This window comes from Cynara cardunculus (genome assembly GCF_001531365.2).
Source record: "Cynara cardunculus var. scolymus isolate 2C chromosome LG 4, CcrdV1, whole genome shotgun sequence".
Lineage (NCBI taxonomy): Eukaryota > Viridiplantae > Streptophyta > Magnoliopsida > Asterales > Asteraceae > Cynara > Cynara cardunculus.
Window position 1 is genome coordinate 16381953 of NC_037531.1, and position 21426 is coordinate 16403378.

The following is a 21426-nucleotide window of genomic DNA, read 5'->3' on the forward strand; positions in this document are numbered from 1 at the left end:
TACGACGGAGGAACAAAACAGTAGCACGTGCCATCACAAAAACTGCTTGGGTCCGTCCCTGGTCACTGGATTGATCGTTCCGTAATCATATGTTATTTTTAGTATAAAATCACATGCAAAATATTAGATAATACCGTGTTTTCTTACTATCGTCAATTAGTCTTTTCTATATATAGTCAGGTTCATATAGGAACGATGACCAAATAAGAAAAACAGAAAAACGATCGAATCATATTTGATTTTATGCCACTTTGTCCACGACTTGTCGCTCGCAACCCTTTGATCATCGTCTTATGACGATTTAAGGTGATAGATGCAACATTAGTGAATATGCACTTTACAACTCTAACTCATTTATGTTTGCGTTATCGCTTGATCGATGTCACGTAAATCACAATCACACTGAAATAACGCACGAGACTCGGACCCGAAACCAAAGGGTTTTTGAACCACCATCTTCTAATCCCTTGCCCAACCTCTTTCTATTTAAAAAGGTTTTCAAGAATTGGGGTTGAATGGTTAACATTGCAACATTGCATGGTCCAAACGCTGCGCCATGTTCCGTACGGTCCACATTAATGGAGTTCTTACGACTCATTTGTTTGTTTCCGACTAATTATCGAAAGAATTTTGCTGAGTTTTGTCCTATAATCTGACACCGCATGTTGGTCGTTTTTATCGATATTTGTTCATCCTCATCGATTGATTGTTTATTGATCCCTTAGGACTGGTCATCATCTACAAAGCTTCCACCTTTATTGCTTTGAGTTTTTCATCGCTCAGCCACCGCCGGTGGCTCCGGTAATCATGTCGCAGAAGCGCCAGAAGCAGGATGATGTCCATACTTCACTGCATGAGGAACAGGAACACGAACAGGAACGACACTCGTATTCTGATGCTGGTGGCAGTCGTAAACGTCCTTCTTTCAGAAAGTAAGTCTGTCAAACCCTTGCTCATCTCCTGATTCGGTATGTTTGTGTTAGGTTCGTTAGTAGTTAGTACTAGTTGATTGAATCTCGTTTTGTGTGGCTGTATATGATTCATGACCACCATGGATTGGTATTAGCGGAATTGATGTTTGATTGTTTGCCTTATGAGATTTAGAACAGTAATCGACCTTAGAAGATTAGGAGAAAGGTAATTATTGGCACTTGTAATTGTGATGGAGGATTGCTGGTTTGTGATTTCCTATATTTGGCGCCAAAATCCAGTTTCTCTCCATGGCTTGAGTCTATGTCCTGCCTCTATCTCTCTCAATCTGTATATTTTCTTCATATAATGTCATCTGCAAGCAGCAACTGGAGGAAGACATGTTATCACATTGAGTGGGATTAAGAATTGCAGGTTATGGGACTGCACACTGGCACCTATAATGGATGTAATTGTTTAAATGAATGTTAGCACTTGGGCTCCTCCCATAGGTTGGCCATTTGAATCTCCTCAGGCCCACTAGGATTTGTATGGATGTTATCTTCAGGGTCAGTGGGGTTAGTCGAGGTGTGCCCAAACCCGACACTCATGGTTACAAAAAAGTACACACCTAAAATGGATGTAAGGATAATGGGCGAATGTCGGCTTATGATTGGGAACACGTGGCTAGGCGCATAGCCTAGTTTGTAATGCTTTAAGTTGTTAATTGGTGCATATGGCTCAAATCATGTCAATACCTGGTATAAAGCTATCTGTTCTATATTCAAAATGATTGTTGTTCAAAGTGAGAACAGTTTTCCTATTGGATAAGACTCTGTTCAACTTTTTCTCTTGATGTATACAGTGCAGTGCTGGAGGTGATGAAGTTCTGTACCATCCACAAGTATGTTGAGCCGGTCTTGGAGCCCTTGATCCGTAGAGTGGTATGTGAAAGTGTCTTATTCTCTTCATATTTACTGATATTTTTGTACTATGTAGGAATGCTCATTTATAGTTTGTGGCACAATGTATTTGGCAGAGTGGCTTACATATACATCAGCAAGGTACTCCTTTTGATCTATTTATACACTGGGATGTTTTATCCCATTATGGCGAAGCGTACTACTATCTTTAGTGGCCTAAAACATCGGACTAGGCGGCTTTCGAGGGGTAATGTAGTTAGGCATCCTACTAGAATCTACTCAAAGAGTAGATCTATATAAAAGGACATAAGTGCGTCTACAAAGCTTTTCATAAAGTTTACTGGACTTTTATGATTATCTTGGAAGGCACATAACAGAGCCAACCACATTGACACCTCGCACTCTTGCATAGCTGACCCAATGGTAACTTGTAGATTCTACTCTCATAGGATTTTACAAACAAAGCCCACCCTTGAAGTACCTTATTAAATCCATGTTGCTTTATAGCTTTTGCTGGTTTCATAATGTAAACCTCAGAGTTGATTCCATCCAGTTGCATCCCCACAAAGCCTCCTTCCTAGAGACCACCTCAAAAGTCATTTCAAGGAGCTCATAACAACAGATATAAATAATCGTAATCATCTTGTATCATGAACATTATAAAGTGTTGCAGGTGTTCAAGGATGCTATTGATATCCCAAGACTTGATGGATTCATCTCTTACTTCTCTTCTTGGTCCATTTTTAGTCTATCCCAACTATTTCGAGATAAAGGCTTGTTCTTGTTTTGCTTTGTATATAGGCAATTGCTTTTAGATAAAACGTGACGTTTAATTGTATATGATGACTGCGTCTTGGCTTGCGACGTTAGGTTCCCCTACTTGTTGATTCATTTGGCTTAGGTGGGCATTCTATCTTCTTCTGAGCTGAAGATGGCATTAGACTACATTTACCTCTTTACAATGGCAGGCCTTATGCAAGCAGATATTTAGGATTCTAAACACTTCCAGCTGATATGATCATCGTCTTTCTCCAGTATAGAGAATCAACTTTTGGATCATATCCTCCAGTTTGAAGTTTGGAATATCAAAAAGATACGAGGCATAACTGAGAGTTGTGGATTATATATGCAGTTTGCTTCAATATTTTCTGTTCTCTGTTCTCTGTGTACTTCACTAAAGACCAACTGCTGCTTCAATCATCTGCGCTGATAACTTCTGCATGTTAAATTTGAGTTGATAATCTTTTTAATGGTTATTAGATGAATATATTGGGGGTGCAGGTGAGAGAGGAAGTTGAAGTGGCATTGGAAAAACATATGGCTAACATGAAGTGGTAAGGTGTACGATTCTGCATGATGAATGCTACTTTATGTACATGTGTAGGTCACCTCTTATTAAGATCAACACATGCTTTCTACACAGGGGTTGTGAGGACGAGATAGAATCTGTTCTCCCACGAAGCTTACAATTACAGTTCCTAAGTTCTCTTTCTCTCCCAGTTTTTACTGGAACCCGTATCGAAGGGGGGGACTGCAATATGCTAAAAGTAGCGTTAATCGATGCTCATACCGGGAAAACAGTTTCCAGCGGGATTGAGTCATCAGCAAAACTGGAAATAGTGGTTCTTGAGGGAGACTTTGATGACGATGTAGATGACAATTGGACACTTGAAGAGTTCAGTGCAAACATTATTAGGGAGAGGCGAGGGAAGAAACCACTTCTTTCTGGAAATGCACTTTTAAATCTCAAAGACGGCATAGGTCTAGTGGGTGATCTTTACTTCACGGATAATTCAAGCTGGACAAGGAGCCGTAGATTCAGGCTGGGAGCACGAGTTGTGGATAATTGTGATGGAATCAGAGTGAGAGAAGCGAAGTCAGAATCGTTTGTTGTCAGAGATCATCGTGGGGAATGTAAGTGTATTTTATATAGTCGTTTGTTGTCAGAATCGTTTGTTGTCCAAATGGGCTCCTTGTATGTGTTAGCTGCTCTCCATAGGACCCAACTTTCTTGCTTGTCTTTCATACAACCTACATGTTTAAGTTGCTATGTACATTCATTCTACTTTTATTAGATGCCTTACAAGCACACCTTTGAATCGTGTACACACCATTGAATCTTATTCTACCTGTTATGTTTTCCGATTACCTGTTATATTAGCTATCTTATTTCCCACTTGCACATACCTCTTCTTCATGCACAAGCCGGGGGTCTTGGCGGAGAGAACCTCTCAATCCTAGTGGTTCAAGTAAGGTTTGCGTACATCTTACCCCTCCCAGACCCTACTTTCAAGTGGGATATACCTGGTTTCTTTGGTTTTAATTGACTTGATCCAACAATTGTAGTAAAATTGATGTTTGCTTTTTTGTTTTAGTATACAAGAAACATCACCCCCCCTATCTGTCTGATGAGGTATGGAGACTGGAAAAAATCAGCAAGGACGGAGCTTTTCACAAGCGGTTGCACAAGGAAAAGATCAAAACAGTGAAAGATTTCTTAGTTCTTTTCTTCCTGGACCCAGAAGGGCTTCGACATGTAAGATGTTGCATCTCTTCAATGCTATTGTGCTTGTCTGAAGTTTTTGTCTGAAAGGCCTGAGAAACCACATCCAGGGGGTGAAACTTTTGTTGTCCGTTCGTTGATGCATTGGCAGGGCAATACCAAGTTTCACCCACCCCGTTGTGGTTTCTCAGGTCTTCTTGAAGGGAATTAAACCGTGTAAGAAAACCACATTGAAGTTGACTGGCTGGGTTGGATTTGAAGTCTTTGTCATTCTGATTGGATCGGATAAATTGCAACCAAATGAGAGCAGTTAGGTTTTTGGTTTAGGCCAGAACCGAACCAGACTGAACGCTTACACTCATAAACACAAGGATCAAATGCATGCATGCTAATATGTTCTTGTTTCAGAGCTTCAAATCATTAGGACCCTTTTGTTTCTTGATGCATATATAATCTCTTATTGATAAACTACTTCAAGATTATTTACCATCCGTGTTCTTTTCCAACTTTTGACCACTGCAGATCCTCGGCCCTGGTATGTCTACAAAAATGTGGGAAGTTGTGGTGGAGCATGCTACAAGATGTGTGTTAGATGATAACAAGTTGTACTTGTATTGTCCTCAATCTCAGAAAAGGGATGGCGTTGTGTTTAATCTCGTGGGACAAGTCCTTGGACTTATTTCAGGTGGCAAGTATGTTGTTTCCGACAAGCTCTCTGAAACCGAAAAGGTTAGCTTTTGGTATGTCTACTAAAATGCATTTTTGTTCCACTCAGTCCTATCATGTCCCAGTATTGATGTCGCACCAAATGTGGGACAACAATACGTTGTCGTGTCCTGGCTCGACTTGGCCTGCATACCAAACACTATCTGCCCCTCAAAAATCAAAAGGATCAAATAATCAAGAATTAGTCTCAGGAAGTTAAGCTGTCTCCTTGCAATCGTAAAGTTTGAAGAGACACTTATTGAGAAGGATCAAGTCATCTTCATGGCTTTATGTAAATTCTTTCGACATTTTGTTTTTCATTCGTTTGCTTTTCGTCTTTCGAGTGTAATCACTGACATCTACTCTAAATTGTGTATATAGACCGAAGCCCACAAGTTGGTGATATCTGCATTTCACCACTTGGACAAAGTTCTTTCCTATGATGATGAAGCTTCTCTTAGAGCTGGTACTTGCTCTTTAACCGAAGATCTTTATCCCTCAGACACCCAAATGATATCAGGAAATCCCGAAGCCAATGATTCCCTTCAGAAAGACCGATTTGATTACCCACAGATGACAACTCCATCCCTCTATTCAGTTGGTGACATGAGTAGCTTGGGTGAATATGGCTTGAACCACATGGGCTCTATCGATGTTGGGTTTGATCAGCCAATAGACTTCCAATGCCATGTGGATAACACCTTGATTTGTGACCCTGGCTCATCGATGCATCTGCAGTATCTTGGCACTTCTTCTCCTGGTTATCTGCAGTGTGCAGTTGACAGGTTTTTATTTCCCTGTTCGGCCATTGGCAAAGCTCAGAGGAGATGGAAGATCGTGTCGAGTGTCGTAAAATGGTTCTCGCTCATGTTGGAGATACGCAAGGGAGATATATCATCAAATGCTCAAATGATGGATGAAAATGCCCGGTTTTAGAGAGACACAGAAGTTCAAATTCATGGTTTCGTGCGTATATACAGCAGGTAGTTTTTCGACTCTGGACTTCTTTTTAGTAAAAGAGTTGGACTTTCCGTATTGTCATACTTAGCTTTCCGTTGCAAGTAAACCATTTATAATGTTAGATATACGGTATTCCATCATACCAAGCTTTAAAAAATCCCGAAAGGAGGTTCCAACATATACCGAGGAGAATAGGTCCAACTGTCCAAGTCTAGTTGAGGTGAGATTCCAACACACCCCTCCAACGGGTAGATGGGTATAATATAGATTGTCAAGTCCCTTTCATATGGTAGATCTCGACTCTGATACCATGTCAGATATGTAGAACCTTCTTAGATTATTCTCTAAAATAGCCTTTGAGGAGAGAAGGGAGGTTCCAATGTTAAGCGAGGAGAATAGGTCCAAGTCTAGTTGATGTGGGAGTCCAACATGCTCCTCGAACGGAGGCTAGACGGGCACAACCGCAAGTATCGAGTCCCTTTTAGATGGTAGACTTTAGCTCTTATACCATGTTATAATGTAGAACCTTATTAGATTACTTTTTAAACGAGTCATTGAAGGTTTTTGTGTGGAGGATGATGGGTCCAAGTTTAGCGGCTGAGAGACTCTTAGCACACGCACTCCAACGGAGGCTTTTAGGGGTTGTTTTGTTGGTTTTCCATTAAGTTGATAAAGCTTTTGTATAGATTAATCTGTCTGTATAGATTAAAACGGTTTTTGTTTGAGAGGTTTTCGATAGATGGAAAAACTTTTTTTTTTTAAATTGGGAGGGACAGGTTTGGAAAAAATTTGGCTTTCTGCATAAGGCTCCCCCCTAGAAGCTTACTGAATAGGCCACTTTCTATATCATTTAAGCCACTATCAAACAATCATGTATAGCTGACCAAATAAACCGTGACTCCCATTAAGCTGTTAACAAACAATCCCTTAGACGGATACATATGCCCCATAGTGTCGAGTCCCTTTCAAATGGTAAACCTTGTGTCTGATACCATATTAGAACATATGGAAGTAATGGAACTACATCATATTACTCTTTAAAAAGAACCCTCGATGAGAAAAGGAATGTTACAACGTATATTAAGGAGATTGGGTCAAAAGTCTAACTGATATAGGACTTTAACAGTTTTATAGGCAAAAGTAGAATGAATTTTTCTCATTTACCTTTACCCATCGGAAATTACAGTGTTGTGTATGGCATTTCACACAAGTGATGGTCATTTATAAAGAAAAAATTTGGTACAATGCTTCAAAAATCCATCGTTGATTAAATTACATATTTCATATCCTGACTTGTTTCAGGGTTTTGCTGTTCTAAGGTTCGATTTGGCTCTCTACTCGAATCCATGATCCGGAACATCGACAATGATGTTGGATTGCTGGTTCAATGGTCTACGGGAACTCCCTTTGGCCAACTCTAATCACCCGACAACACGGTCAGTTTGAGCTCATAATCCACTTCGACGTTAAAGGTGACACCATCGAAAAGGGTAAAAGTTGGTTGTTATAGCAAGACAACATGCATGTACATATTGTTTTTGGTCATTCATGTTTATCTTCTATTTATGTGTCAATTGTTATTTTATAAAATTCTTCGGACTCGTGGGTCTCTTCAGGTCTAATTTTTGGAACGTTGTTCATTATGAGCCATGTGGTTTCTTGTTTCCCTTTCGAGTGGTAGCTAGCTCCTCTCTTGAACAGATTTTTTGAAATGCAGTTTAAAATCTTTAAAAAGAATTACATTTAACTTCAATAATTTTTGCATTTTAAGGGTTTTAACATTAATAATATTATTAAAATAGTTTATATCTATACTATATTATAAAGCATTTGACAAAAACTCTTAAAAATAATTTTTTATGCATAAAGTATTGTTTATAAATGCATATTGCTTAAAATTTAATATTACAAATAGAATGTGTATTAGTGCATCTTATTAAAGCTCTATGTGTGAATTAGTATAACTAACTGCAGATAAACATAATCAGATACATTATAATTATTATTTTAAATATAAAAGATCTAAAATATAATTAAAATAATCATTGACTTAACCAAATTTAAATTAGTTTGTTTTTTTAAACTTTAATTAAATTATAATAAAAAGTCAAATTAAAAAATTACATAAAAATGAGAACTTTTAAATAGTTAATTTGATTTTAATATCGCTTATTTTTTTTCAAAATTTTATAATATCTTCAAATTTATATTTCATTCAAAAATAAAAATATTTTTTTTTCAAAACCACATAAAATCGCATTATAACATCGACATACTCAAAATATAAAATGAAACATCAAAATCAAGATGTATCTCGTTGCATTACGTGAGTACCATTCTAGTATCTGATAAAATATTAGTATTTTTTTCTTTTAAATATTATATTATTCGTAAGAATATAAGTAATCATTTCAAATGAGTTATTTAAGTTTATAGAATTTTATATTTTCTTCTATTTTTTATTTATTAAAGTTTTTAGAAGATAGCTTATCTTCATTAAATTGACCAATAAAAAACTTAAATCGTTATTAAAAGTGGAGAGAATGAATAGAAAACTCTTGGAAATTGCATTAATTGACTTTTTGGATATTTTGTTGTGGAGTAGAGATAATATATATTAGCCCCAAAAATTTATTTTAAAAGTGATTATTTCATAAAAAAAATTAAAAAAAAGCTTGTTAATTATTAAATATTTTAATAATAATTAATCTTATTTATAATCTATACTATATTATAAAGCATTTGACAAAAACTCTTAAAAACCATTTTTTATGCATGAAGTACTGTTATTGATGCATATTACTTAAAATTCAATATTACAAGTAAATTATGCGTTAGTACAACTTATTAAACCTTCATGTTTAAATTCGTGTAACTAACTGCAGATAAATATAATCTTAGAAAATAAACATCTTATTTTAGTTATAAAATATCTAAAATATAATTATGGTAATTATTAAGTTCTAACAGAATACTTAATTATTATTTAAAAAAATTATTTTATCAAATCAAAAATAAATTAATTCGTTTTTAAACTTTAATTAAATTATAATAAAAAATTAAATTTTAAGTAATATGTATCAATAAACATTATTTGATGCATAAAAAATAATTTTGAAGAATTTTTTTTTCAAATGTTTTATAATATTGCATAGATTAGAAACTATTTTAAAAAAATATTTTTAAATTAAAAACTGTTGTATTTCAAATATTGGAATTAACCGTCAAGTGGAGGGGGAACTAAAAAAAGAAAGAAGACCATGAACACGTGTAGGGTGAAGATTATGAGACAAGAAGATTAACGACACGTGTAGGGTAGACATTGTTTATTGCATATCAGAAAAAAAAAACATGGCAACGCCAATGCTGTTGTATCTAGAGGGAATACGAGTTCGACCCATGATCACCATCCATTGCAATGGAAGCAGCCTCATTTCGACGAAGCATCCTCGAAAGTCGGATTTCAATCTCAGATAGTATATGTAAGTTCGAAATGATTACAATCAATTTCAGCATCAAATCCCTAGATTTTCTCGTTGTAATCATCAAATCCAACTTCCAGCTTGAATATATTCAGATGTGTCAATCACAGATCTGTTGTTCTCAAAACGTCGGATTATCAAAAACCTGCATTTTTAGGGATGATGGTGTCGATGATACTCTATTGAGATTCTCTCCTCTCAGAGAGTTGAGATTCACCTTTTCTTCATGCTGTTCAACTAGATTTTTCTTTTTGCCAACTTTGATCCTTTTGTTGATCTTATACCTGCTCTGTATATGCCTTTTTTTGCAGAGACGAACTGAAGGAGATGCTGGGCCGTATTCCACTGGATATGCAGCGTAAATTCGACCGATGGATTCGACTATTTGTGAGTGTATTTACATTTTGGGTAGAGTATCGGAACTGGTATGCACGAACCTATGTGTGTATGCGCATGTGTTCGTTTGTTTGAACAGGAACTTCTTCAGTAGAGCCGAAATTCTTCATACGACGTGGTGGTTCAACTTTTTTTTTTTCCTTTTCCGTTTGAGTAATTGAGTCTCTCTGTATGGTACTCCTGTAGTTATGCTCTTATTCAGTACAAGTGACTGAACGTGAATCTGGAGGGAAAATCGTCCAAAATTTTGGATGACAGTTTAATTCGATCATTAACCACAGTTAAAATATATGCTTATGATACTGTACGTGCTGTTAATTTACGAAACAGCTGCTCTTCCAAAGGGGAGAGGACCAGATCCTAGTTTTGAGTGGGATATACTGATTTGGTTACTGTTCTTGCTGTTGATGATTATCCTGTGACTCATGTCTTGGTCCTAATTTCGTTTGATCTCTTGTTACCCAAGAACACAATTCGGTTAGTTAATAACGGTTATCATATATAATCGAGATGCCTTCTCTATGTGACTTGTTATCCTATATGTTGGATTTAACATGATATCTGGGTTGATGCCGTTTCTATCAGATCCACTTAATCTTGATGATAGAATCTCTCTCTCTAGAATCTCTACATATATTGATATATGATATATATTTATACATGTTGTGATATATTGTGATCGTACTTTATCCCTTTCTTGTAGATATGTAGGTGTAGAGTGTATATTTTGTGGATCATAAATATCACTAAAGGTCAGGAGGCTTGGGTCATATTCCACATTCTTTTGTTAAAAACAGAATATCTGCAAGTCTAAGAAGATCCTGATGGCACGTGTCAGGAACCGTGCACAAACTCTGGTACCATGTTTTTCTTAGGAAACTTTGGTCTAATCACACAACACAGGTGTCATATTCTTTTTTCTACTCAACTATAGTTTCTTCGCTTTATTTCTCAGATCTATTCAATCCATCACCCATCCACCCACACATAGACCTGGATCATAAAGATCATTAAAGGCCAGGATGCTTATGTTAGAAGTATATTTTCCTGTGAGGAGGTGCTTGAGAGACTTGGACCTCATCGAGGAGATGAGAGCCATTTCTTTATGGTAGTTCCCCCCCCAAAAAAATCTTAGCAGCCCTTGCAGCTTCAGTAAGTTATGTTTTAAGGTACTTCAAGTCTGTGTTTGTTGTGATTGAGTTTTGGAATTCATACGAATCTTGTTTTATTTTAAATATATTATACGTAAATTTATTGCTGAAGTTGTCTTGTAAATGGTCATAAACGATTTTATTGAAATATGGAACATAGTGTTAATGCTGGTCTGAGAGCCCCAAAATGGTAGGTACACCACTTATGATTTCAGTTTCTCCTTGCTGTATAATCGTTTTATGAGTTTCTGTAATTCATCTTACTCGGAATCGTTTTGTTTTTATCCACATAGATCTTGATATTAAATGTTGGTACTTGTAAACTAAGCATTGACGTACGTGCATGAACATATTTGTTCAGCATTAGAGTTTTAGGCATAGAAAACCCGACCATCAAAATACGTATCCAGGTATAGTGTAACCTTTAGCTTTGAAACTATATGGATACTTCAACATATTTTCCCCGAAGAAATCAGCATGTGCTTTCAGGGCACTATTGTTTCTCTCTTGGAAATGAATCCAGGAACAGGTCAATTGATAATAAGATGTCTAAATCAGAAAAAAAAAAAAAAAAAAATTGGAAAAACCATAGTGTAAACTATTTGTGGTTAGACAGAAAAGGATAGTACAAATGTGTTCCTACTGTAAAAGATAACATTTTTTGTGGTAACCCATTAGATATGTGCAGTTTTCCTCTGATGAATGGTCCAAATCAGGATCCATATCGAACAAGTTGTATTCTCACATATTAGATTTCATTGATCCTTCATGTATTTCATGGGTAATGCTTATTCTTGCTACATGCATCCCAGGTCAATGCAGAGCAACAAAAATTTATGTCCCTGATAAAAGAGAAATTTGGCTTGGATCTCTTAACAAGCATGACACGGTAAGGAATATAAATAACTAACATCCATAGAAATTGGTAGATGTTACTAATGACTACAACCCTAAATTTTGAACTTAAATTGGTGATATGAATTTTTGACATTGTTGAAAAAGAATAAATAACTTCCTTCAATTGCACAACAAAATTGTAGATAATAGAATGCCAATGATAAAATAGACAGGGACACATAATTCTGAAACTTAAAAAGTAATAGATTTTTACCCTAAAAGTCAAAGCATACTTCTTTATGCTTTGGGTGGATGGAGTATCTGATAGCTTACACATCACATATTGTCAGGAACTTTGGTTACACGGCAAGTACTTCTGGATCACAAGCTTATCGATTGCAGTTCTTAAATGGAATCTCCCCATCAGTTTCTACAGGAATGACCATTGAAGGAGAAGAACATAAACCCTTCATAGTGGCTTTGGTTGATGGGACAGGGAAGATTGTGACTACCGGGGCTGGAGCTGCAGCAACAGTTGAAATTGTTGTTCTCGAGGGAGATTGTAATGATGATGAAGCAGGGAATTGGAGTTCTGACGAATTTAACAGTAAAATCATCAGTGATTGGAATGGAAAGAAAGTGCTTCAAGGAAATGCCTTCCTGAATCTGAAAGAAGGTGTTGGTTCTGTAGATAAACTTTCATTTACACACAATAAAACCTGGAAGAAGAAAAGGAACTTCAGGCTGGGTGCAAGGTCTGTGAATGCTGTTTTTGCCAAAGAAGCAAAAACAAAATCCTTTCTCATTGGGGACAAGCGCCAACTCAGTAAGTACCTCTATTCGATTAGAGCTTGCTTCATCTTTGCCAGTATGGAATTTTTTTTCTTATGTGGGTAAATGTGAATTATTTTATACATTTGAAGAAAAGTGGAGTTGTTATGATTAAATTCCGACATTTTCATTCCAAGACTTCAGATTAAATTTTAGAGTTTGTGATTTTTGACCAAACGAGACTAAAGAAAAGCAATCGGTATCTTATTATTACTTTTTAAGATCACTGGAAGAAGTTAATATTGCAGTTGGTACCTCTGTCTTCTTGCATGGTAACATGTGACACTGACGTCTACATACTACTGTTAGATAATGAAGATTAATCGATAGATATGCCTTGGATGTATGAGTAATTTTATTATCAATGAGATTTGTTCTGCAGCATATGGGAAGCATCCTATCCCTTGTCTACATGACGATGTATGGCGATTATATAAGATTGGCAAGAAGGGTACTCTGACCAAAAGTTTGACACATGCAAAAATTAAAACGGTGGGAGATTTTATAGTTCGTCTATTTCTAAACCGTCAGTGTCTCGAGGAGGTATTGGCTGCTTGTTAGTCTTATTATTGTATACTTCTTTTAATAGGATGATCTACTGTTCCACCTTTATACCACCCCAGCCCCATGGTATTTTCTTCATCTTTTTGCTTCTCAACTTATCAAATGCTTTTGGCTTTTAAACTTGATAAAAGGCACCCACTAAACCAGCTCATCATGGAATATGGATGTTAACTGACATCCTGAAGAGTGTGTTTTCGTTTACTTTATTCAAACTGCCTTAGACAACGGAGCGGATCTAGCTGACAAAGCCTAGTTGATACTTTAAAAGCCAACTAGGGTTGGTATATGAGACACTTGAAGAAGTTTATATTTATAATGTTTAGTGTGCCTTGCCTTAGTTTTAAGATGGCTCCAAATTGGCCCGTATTATGTCATAGCTGCAAACAAATTTTAAATGTGTTCTTTCACATTATTAAGCATTATTTGCACAATTTCCTTAAATATCTTAAAGCTCACCAGTCATCCAAGCTAAAATCAACATCAGGAGGGACTTCCTTAGTTAAGGGCCATTTCCATTGTTCTGATTTTGGATGTTAGTGATTAAATCTTATTACAAGTGATATAATCTTTGGCCATTTATGAGAACTACATACTTAAACAAAGAGCCAAAGGGCACCTAGCTATCCACATTGCCATATTCAGCGGTGTGTTGCTTACAAATACTGGTAGACATTAAACTGAAATTCTATTTTTTCTATAGTAGATAAGCCATGCATTCTGCTATATCTTGGTGTGTAAAGTAACATACATTTTGTGCAGAATATAACATTACAGTATTTGTATGTTGGGATTTTATTAGATATTTGGCGTAAAGCATGCAAAAAGTTTGAAGATTGCAGTGAAGCATGCTTTAACATGTCCTACTAAACTGAAGTATTGCTCTAGTTATGAGCAAGAACCTGAGGTTGTTTTCAATGTCTCGGGTGAAGTGTTGGGATTGTACCTGCACGGCCAATTTCTTTCTAGAAATATACTCTCCGACACCCAAAAGGTATGCTCACCATCTAAACACTAGAATCCTATTTCCTTATATATTTTGTTGCCTTTAATAATCCTTATAGTTGATATATGGTAGCAGGAAGACGCCAAGAAGTTGGTAATTTCTGCATTTGAGAACTGGGGGGATGTAATATCTGTTGATGAGGACCAATTTGTCGCAGATTGTTCTAATCTTGCGGTCCATGGACTTGCAAAAACTGAAATTGTTACTCCCTGCATTAACACGCTAGCAACCACCTACAACAAAAGCATATATATGGATGGCCCCGACTTGGTCATTAATGAAAGTTTTTTATTTGGTAACATGCTTTCTGATGAGCAACATCCAAACCCACAATTCCTACCTGAATCTTTAAGGCAACAGTATAGTGAGATTTATGGTGGGTTCGAGAATGTTTGGACTTCCAATGAACATGAACCAGAGCATGTTCTTGAATTGGTTGGTACTAAGACTGCTAAAAATAAAGGGTTTTGTAGAAGATGGAGGCGGCTGGTTTGGGTCGTAACCTTCACAAGATCCTTGCTAAAAAGAAGTTTGGATGATATTCATGCTCACAAGAAACCAAGATTAGCGTAGTTAGCTGTTTGAAACAGAATCTATGTTAGTAGTGTCAGTAGTACTAGATTTCCTAGAGTTCGAATAGACGATATATTGATGGCTAGTTTATATTTCTTTGTAGTTTCCTCCGTTGAAGCTCCATCCTCCTTAACCATATAGGTAGGGCAAAAAAGTAGAATGAAGAAGGAAATCATTAAGTTATGTTTGAAATAGTTTATTACAAGTTCTGTAAGTTTTAGTACGTTCGTGATTGATTATGTGGGGTGAAAGACATTTAGGCCCCTTGATCTCTAGCCAGAGTTGTCGTTCCACTATGGAAACTTATTTGGTTATGTTGCGCATGTAATATCCTTATATCTACCAAATAGGGTGATGGGAAGTGAGGGAGATTTAAGACTGACTATAGTTGGTAACTTGGTTGATCACAATAGAAGTGACAAACTATGTGGCCTTAGCATTTGGCCTGAATATGAAGTTTAGAGACCAAATGCAATGGGTTTGGTGTTCTTGCCTTTTCGAATTTTGTAGGCTTAGCATCTGGCTTGGATATGAAGTTTAGAGGGCAAAATTAATGGAGTTGGTGTTCTTTTTCCTTGAAAGGCAACAAACAGTTTTATTAAAACAACAAACAGTTTATTAAAACGCCCAAAGCTTACAATGGATGGAGTTAGTGTTCTTGCTGTAACAAACTATGGGCCTGTTTGTTAGCAGCTTAATGAGATTCGGAACTTATTCGGTCGGCTATACGTAACTGTTTGGTAGGGGCTTAATGATATAGAAAGTGGCTTAGTCAATAAGCTTCTATGGGGGAGCTTTATGCGAAAAACCGAGTTTTTCCAAACCTGCCCCTCAATTAAAAAGATGCTCCTTCCATCTATGAAAAAATCCTCCCAAACAAAGATCATCCTCCCAATCTATACAGACAAATTAATTCACACAGACAACTTCACCCATATAAGACTTGATGGAAAACCAACCAAACATCCCTGTTGGCCTTAGCATTTGGTTTGAATCCGAAGTTTAGAGAGCAAATGCAGTGGGGTTGGTGTTTGTGCCTTTACGAATTTTGTAGGCTTAGCGGTTAGCATCTTGCTTGAATATAAAGTTTCGCATTTGGTTTGGATGTAAATGAGAAAAATACTTTGATTAAATTCTTACTTTTAGGAACATGTGCTCGAAAGAACGTTTTAAGGGTTTATAATTTTGGAAATATGTAAGGGTTTGTAATTTTGAGAAAAGCTATTTTGGGAATGTACTCCGAAAAACGTTGTATTTTACTTGCGCCATGTTAGTGGCACATCAATTGGTACCGGAATAGATAGTTTTAAACTATAGTCCTTTAAATAGAGCTTCTAAAAAGATGGTTCCCAAAATAGGAACCGGATCAAAGTAACTGAAAAGCTAGTTGTTGGCTGATAAGTTAGTTGTTAGCTAGTAAAATCTAGCCAAATAAGCTGAAAAAGGGTGTACACCACCCTTGGCCCCATCGTACCACACCTACAATCATCATGGGGGAGGTAAGTCATGCAAATCCCAAACAACGAAGGATTAGCCGATAAGCTAGATGGTAATGTAAAAGGGCATGTTGAAAAATTAATTAAAAAAATACAAGGGGCATAATTGGAAAAAGTGGAAAAACCATGGAGCTTATCACTTGAAGTAGCGGTAGAAAAAGCTAGCATATGGCCACCTAAATGGGACTTCTTCAATAAGCTCAAAAAATAAGCTAGCTTATGGTTGTCAAACATGGACAAAATATGACTCCCATCTAAATATCAAGGTACAAACACTCGAGAATCCTAGAATATCCTTAGAACTCTAGAGATAGCCAACCTGGCATCTATGGGGGATAAAAGTGCCCAAATCTTACCCGAACTAGGTGATTCATGACATTGAAGGAGAAAAAAACTTGCATCACAAGACCAAAAACACCTCTTCCAGTAGCATTCCTAATACGACAACTCTCTAAATTCAATAACATCCGAACCAAACCAAACCAAACCAAACGAGCCTAGTATATCTCATCTAAAGGTGGGTGTATGTGGAAGGTGCAATGTATGGCTGTATGCATATCTGACCTCTATCGAGAAGAGTAGGAAATCTTGAATATCTTGGAGGACTTTAGCAGGCTCCAACCAGGCATCTATGTGGGAACTATCGCACTAGGTCTCCAAGCATCACCCAAATCGGGGCACGATATAAGGGAAAGAGAGCTTAAAACCAGGAGTACTGGAAAATGTAAATCAAGCACACAAAATATGCTTTGTTACGATCATATCTATTGAAACATTTTAGGATGAAAAATGTCCCGATCATTTTATTTTTCAGTAGAATATACAATTGTTACACACATTTGATCGTTCTTTTGACTTTGGGTGGTGAAATGGTAGACACGTGAGACTCAAAATCTTGTGCTGAAAAACGTAGAGGTTCGAGTCCTTATCTCCCAAACTTGTATATTTTCCGACAATATGCACCACATCATCTTTCATGCTTGCCTTTTCTGCTCTTTCCAGGAAGAACCATAAAGAAGGAAGAAAGAATCCTGAAGAAGAAAAATCCGGCACCAACTTTCCCTAGTTTCATGGAAGTATGCTGACAAGCCGATAGTCTTCATGAAAACAACCAATCTACTCTTTGGGGGTGGAGGTCAGATATATGTACATCTTAGATCATCTCCAACAGCTATGCTATAATTTTTCTAAAATAGAGTATTTAAGATTAAAATCTCTAATGGCAATTATATCTAATTTCAATAGCAATTCTATTTTAGCAATTGCAGTATTAATTACATCATTAAAATATTCTATAAATTCATCATCCCAATACATTTTATAAAAAATTCTAAACACATTCAACCTCATTGATATTCTCTTTTTTTTCCTTATTTTAGACCCCACCGCTGGATGGAACGTACCGTGTTCGTTTAGTTTGGCCTTCAGCTGGTATGCTTTCCCTTCAACGTAAAATTGTGCGTTTGTTGCGTTTGTGCAGCGGTCATTGTACAAGGTACAAGTAGTTACAGAGACGCCTTACTCTAAACTCGGAAACCTTTCCTGTCCAAGGAAAGGCCCAATCAGGGAATAGCGTAAAACGGGTTTAAATTGGATGATTTCGACCTGTTAAGGCTGCAAATGAACACGAGCCATGATATAGCATTTGATCCAAGCTTGTGAACCACTCTCGAGTCTTTTTCTAAGTTCATGGAACCGGTTTATTTTGCAGCCGAAGTTGAACATCAAAATCGCAGGCAATTGAAGCATAAATGTCCAGTCGTGGTTTTGCTCGAGTGCTCGATCAAACGGTTTGTCATGTAGAAATGTAGTTTGTTAATAAATGTTGCAAGTCTGTTATTGTTTCAAGTTCTTTCTTAATCTTTTTATTAATTGATTACTAAAAAACAAAATATTTTTAATATATTTTAAAATATTTATTATAAATAAATCTTATGAAATCTTACAAAATACCAACTATCTTTATGAGATATCCAAATCCTATGTTTGTGAGACGATTTTAATTTTGGATTTTACTTTAAATAAACCCGAGATTAAAATGGGATCTAATTCTAGATTCTATGAAATCATGTAACCCAAACGGGCGTTAATATAAATTTGTATAATTTTATCATCTGAAAATGACGATGTCATGATTGACGATAAAAACTAGGCCCTCGAAAACGCCCTATACGGAGTGTATCCATATGTATACTTTCGAAGTGATTATAATTAATCAAGAATAATGACATCGATTGAAATTATGAATACTAAGTAACTTTTTAGATTTATTATATGTTTTTAATTAAAAAAATCAATATTATGAAATAATTAAATTGGTTAACGAATCTTTGGCTTATTTTTTCATGTGTATTTGCCCAAGTTTACGTCAACAACACGGTTACAAATTTGAGGAACTTCGCCTACTAAGAACAGGACACGTTTTGAAGTTCAATTGGACAAAGACATGTTTTTAATTTTGATTTATTATTAAAACCATTTTAAAAGGAGGGTATTATAAAATCTGAATATTCCGAAATTTGCAACCAAACTCGAATCGAAAATAAAGTATTTGTGTAAAACCTGGATTTCTTGAAATCCGAAACCGAATTTTTGGGGGGATAATTTGATTCGGGTTGGGTTTGATTTTTGGCCACCCAACCCATCCGAAAACCCGTCATATATCTATACTATATTATAAATCATTTGACAAAAACTCTTAAAAACCATTTTGTATGCGTAAAGTACTGTTTATTAATACTTATTACTTAAAACTCAAGATTGCAAATATATAGTACGTAAGTACAACTTATTAAAGCTATATATTTGAATTCGTGTAACTAACTGCAAATAAACATAATCAAATCTCATTTTAAATATAAAAAATCTAAAATATAATTAGGATAATCATTGAATTCTAATATAATATTTAATTATTATCTTTATAAAATTTATAATATTAAACCAAAAATAAACTATTTTATTATTAAACTTAAAAAAAATTATAATAAAAAAATAAATTAAAAAAATTACATAACAAATGAGAACTTTTAAATAATTGATTTGATATTAACATTGATAATTTTTTTTTCAAATTTTTATGATATTTTAAAAAAAAACACATAAAATCGTATTATAACATCGACAAAGACAAATAATAAAATAGAACATTAAAATCGAGATGTGTTTCGCTGCATTGCGCGAGTACTTTTCTAGTATTATATAGATATATTTAGGGATAATTTCATCAATCTTTTGAATTCATCATCAAAATCGATTGAATATATATATATATATATATATATCGTATTATAACTATACCCAAACCCAATCGACTTCAACCTGAACACCGATCTCATTTGAAATCCGAAACCCAAAATACGGAGTTTGATTTCCGTATCCGAAATCCAATCGATTTTTGCTTTACCCATCTGATGCATACCCCTACCCGGACATGATGAAAAAGAAAGTTTAAGTATTAAGGGGGTGTTTGGGATTGCTTATTTTATCTGCTTATTGACTTATTTCAGTCTGRCACCGGTGATAAGCTAATACCTAGTGTTTGGATAAGAAAAAAGAAAACTGCTTATACCGGTGCCAAACCGGTAATAAGCAGTTTTTGATAAGTTAATCCGTCCTGACTTATGAAAAACTGTTTATTACCAGTTTACCATTTTAACCCTATTACCCTTTATACCTATCTTTTTTCCTCCCGATAACATCGATCTCAATCTTCTCCCTTCTCCATATAACAACATCAATCTTCTCTCTGTCCTTTTTGGTCATTTTACAGATATAAGCAAAATTTGCCAAACACTAAAAAACAACTTATCAGTTTGGTACCACTGTAAGCTAATCCAAACACTTTTTACAAAACTCCAGTTTGATACCACATAAGTTAATAAGCACTTTTACAAAAAAGCATAAGTTGTTTTAAATAAGCAATCTCAAACACCCCCTAAAAATTGACATTTTTATTTTATAAATTCTTCAATTTTATATTTTAAAATTATGTTTTATAAAAAATAAGGAAGTAAACTCCGATTTTGGTCCTTTAGGTTTAATGCAAACTCTGAAAGTAGGACCTGTACTTTGATAAGTTTAGATTTCATCTTTATTGTTTGTATTTACTTTGAAAATGATCCGTAGTCACTAACTTTGTTAAAAAATATCCATTAAATGAGAAACAGTCTAATCTTTTACTATTTTCTTAAATATTAATAAGAGAACATATAGTATGTTATTATTTTATTAATAATAAACTTTACTCTATATTATATTTAATGTATTTTACTGATATTTAAAATAAAATCCCTTACAAACTCCTTCCCCCAACCGATCCCACCCAAGCCCTACATGAGGGTTTCTGTTTTCTAGTTGTAGAGGAGGAGGGACAGGGAGTGAAGGTTCGTTGTGAGGCAACTGACCAATAGTCTGCTGGTGTTTACCAGAGAGGGAACGGTTGAGGGGAAGGAGAGCCATCGACATACGGGATTTAAATGATTAACCAAAAAAGTGATGTATGGTCTAAAAGAAAAGAAAATAAGAGCCTCTTGTCCCTCTTCGTCTTGCCAACTCAGTCTTTTTCATCGCTCTACCTATTGTATTGCCAATTTGAGCTTCGTTAAGTTTAGTTGGCAATTGAACAAAGCTTTCGATCAGCTAAAATCAATGTTCAGATAAAGAAAAGTCTTAGGTTGACTGAAGAAAGAAGCCTTAAAAATGGGCATGAAGAGGAATTAACTTACTATGAAAATCGGTAGAAAGACAAAATTTGATATTATTAACAGAGTTAGTGATCAAGGACCACTTTCAGAGTAAAATATAAGCCATAAGGATGCTTTTTAGACTTGTCACAGCTCAAATCTTACTTTCAGATTTTTCAGTAAGGCTATGTTTGGCAAACTAGCTGATAAGTTAGCTGATTAACAAATCATGTTTGACGAAAAATAATTGATCAGAATGTAAAATGACTAAAAAATGCATATTGAAAAACTAATTAATTATAATATTTTAAAATGTAAGTGAAATAAATCTCTAATAATATAATACATTAACTAATATAAACACAATGGTAAAAAAATTTAAAAAATATAATATATTGATTAAAAAAA

At 35.4% G+C, this 21426-nt stretch overlaps 2 protein-coding genes across 6 annotated transcripts; both read left to right on the forward strand.

Annotated features, from left to right (window-relative positions):
- The first annotated feature begins 783 nt into the window (after positions 1–783).
- On the forward strand, positions 784–7622 carry LOC112510756 (calmodulin-binding protein 60 A-like). 3 transcript variants are annotated; one of them, XM_025116083.1, is made up of 9 exons: positions 879–932; positions 1775–1813; positions 1909–1973; positions 3114–3166; positions 3256–3746; positions 4208–4368; positions 4858–5064; positions 5422–6023; positions 7303–7622. In XM_025116083.1, exons 3-8 carry the CDS (start codon positions 1911–1913, stop codon positions 5974–5976), a joined length of 1530 nt encoding a protein of 509 aa, XP_024971851.1. In that variant the 5' UTR covers positions 879–932; positions 1775–1813; positions 1909–1910; the 3' UTR covers positions 5977–6023; positions 7303–7622. The 3 variants fall into 3 exon arrangements, 2 of the variants coding, with proteins under 2 accessions (XP_024971850.1, XP_024971851.1); XR_003069052.1 differs by lacking the exons at positions 1909–1973; positions 7303–7622 and having other exon boundaries at positions 784–932; positions 1775–1853; positions 4858–4870; positions 4966–5064; positions 5422–5835; XM_025116082.1 differs by lacking the exon at positions 1909–1973 and having other exon boundaries at positions 784–932; positions 1775–1853.
- Positions 7623–9420: 1798 nt separating this feature from the next.
- On the forward strand, positions 9421–15012 carry LOC112511813 (calmodulin-binding protein 60 A-like). 3 transcript variants are annotated; one of them, XM_025117599.1, is made up of 7 exons: positions 9421–9482; positions 9794–9869; positions 11842–11918; positions 12217–12692; positions 13080–13240; positions 14061–14252; positions 14337–15012. In XM_025117599.1, the coding sequence occupies exons 2-7, from the start codon at positions 9810–9812 to the stop codon at positions 14835–14837; spliced, it is 1467 nt and encodes a 488-aa protein (XP_024973367.1). In that variant the 5' UTR covers positions 9421–9482; positions 9794–9809; the 3' UTR covers positions 14838–15012. The 3 variants fall into 3 exon arrangements, with proteins under 3 accessions (XP_024973367.1, XP_024973365.1, XP_024973366.1); XM_025117597.1 differs by lacking the exon at positions 9421–9482 and adding an exon at positions 9523–9687; XM_025117598.1 differs by lacking the exon at positions 9421–9482 and adding an exon at positions 9523–9687 and having other exon boundaries at positions 14340–15012.
- The last annotated feature ends 6414 nt before the right edge of the window (positions 15013–21426 follow it).

Bases quoted from the DNA above. Each gene is read 5' to 3' on its own strand.
- LOC112510756 (XM_025116082.1), top strand. From the start codon at position 808: ATGTCGCAGAAGCGCCAGAAGCAGGATGATGTCCATACTTCACTGCAT. The intron at 933-1,774 runs GTAAGTCTGTCA...TGATGTATACAG, and splicing joins AAACGTCCTTCTTTCAGAAA to TGCAGTGCTGGAGGTGATGA. The intron at 3,167-3,255 runs GTAAGGTGTACG...CTTTCTACACAG, and splicing joins CATATGGCTAACATGAAGTG to GGGTTGTGAGGACGAGATAG.
- LOC112511813 (XM_025117597.1), top strand. From the start codon at position 9,578: ATGTGTCAATCACAGATCTGTTGTTCTCAAAACGTCGGATTATCAAAA. The intron at 11,919-12,216 runs GTAAGGAATATA...ACATATTGTCAG, and splicing joins CTCTTAACAAGCATGACACG to GAACTTTGGTTACACGGCAA. The intron at 13,241-14,060 runs GTATTGGCTGCT...GGATTTTATTAG, and splicing joins ACCGTCAGTGTCTCGAGGAG to ATATTTGGCGTAAAGCATGC.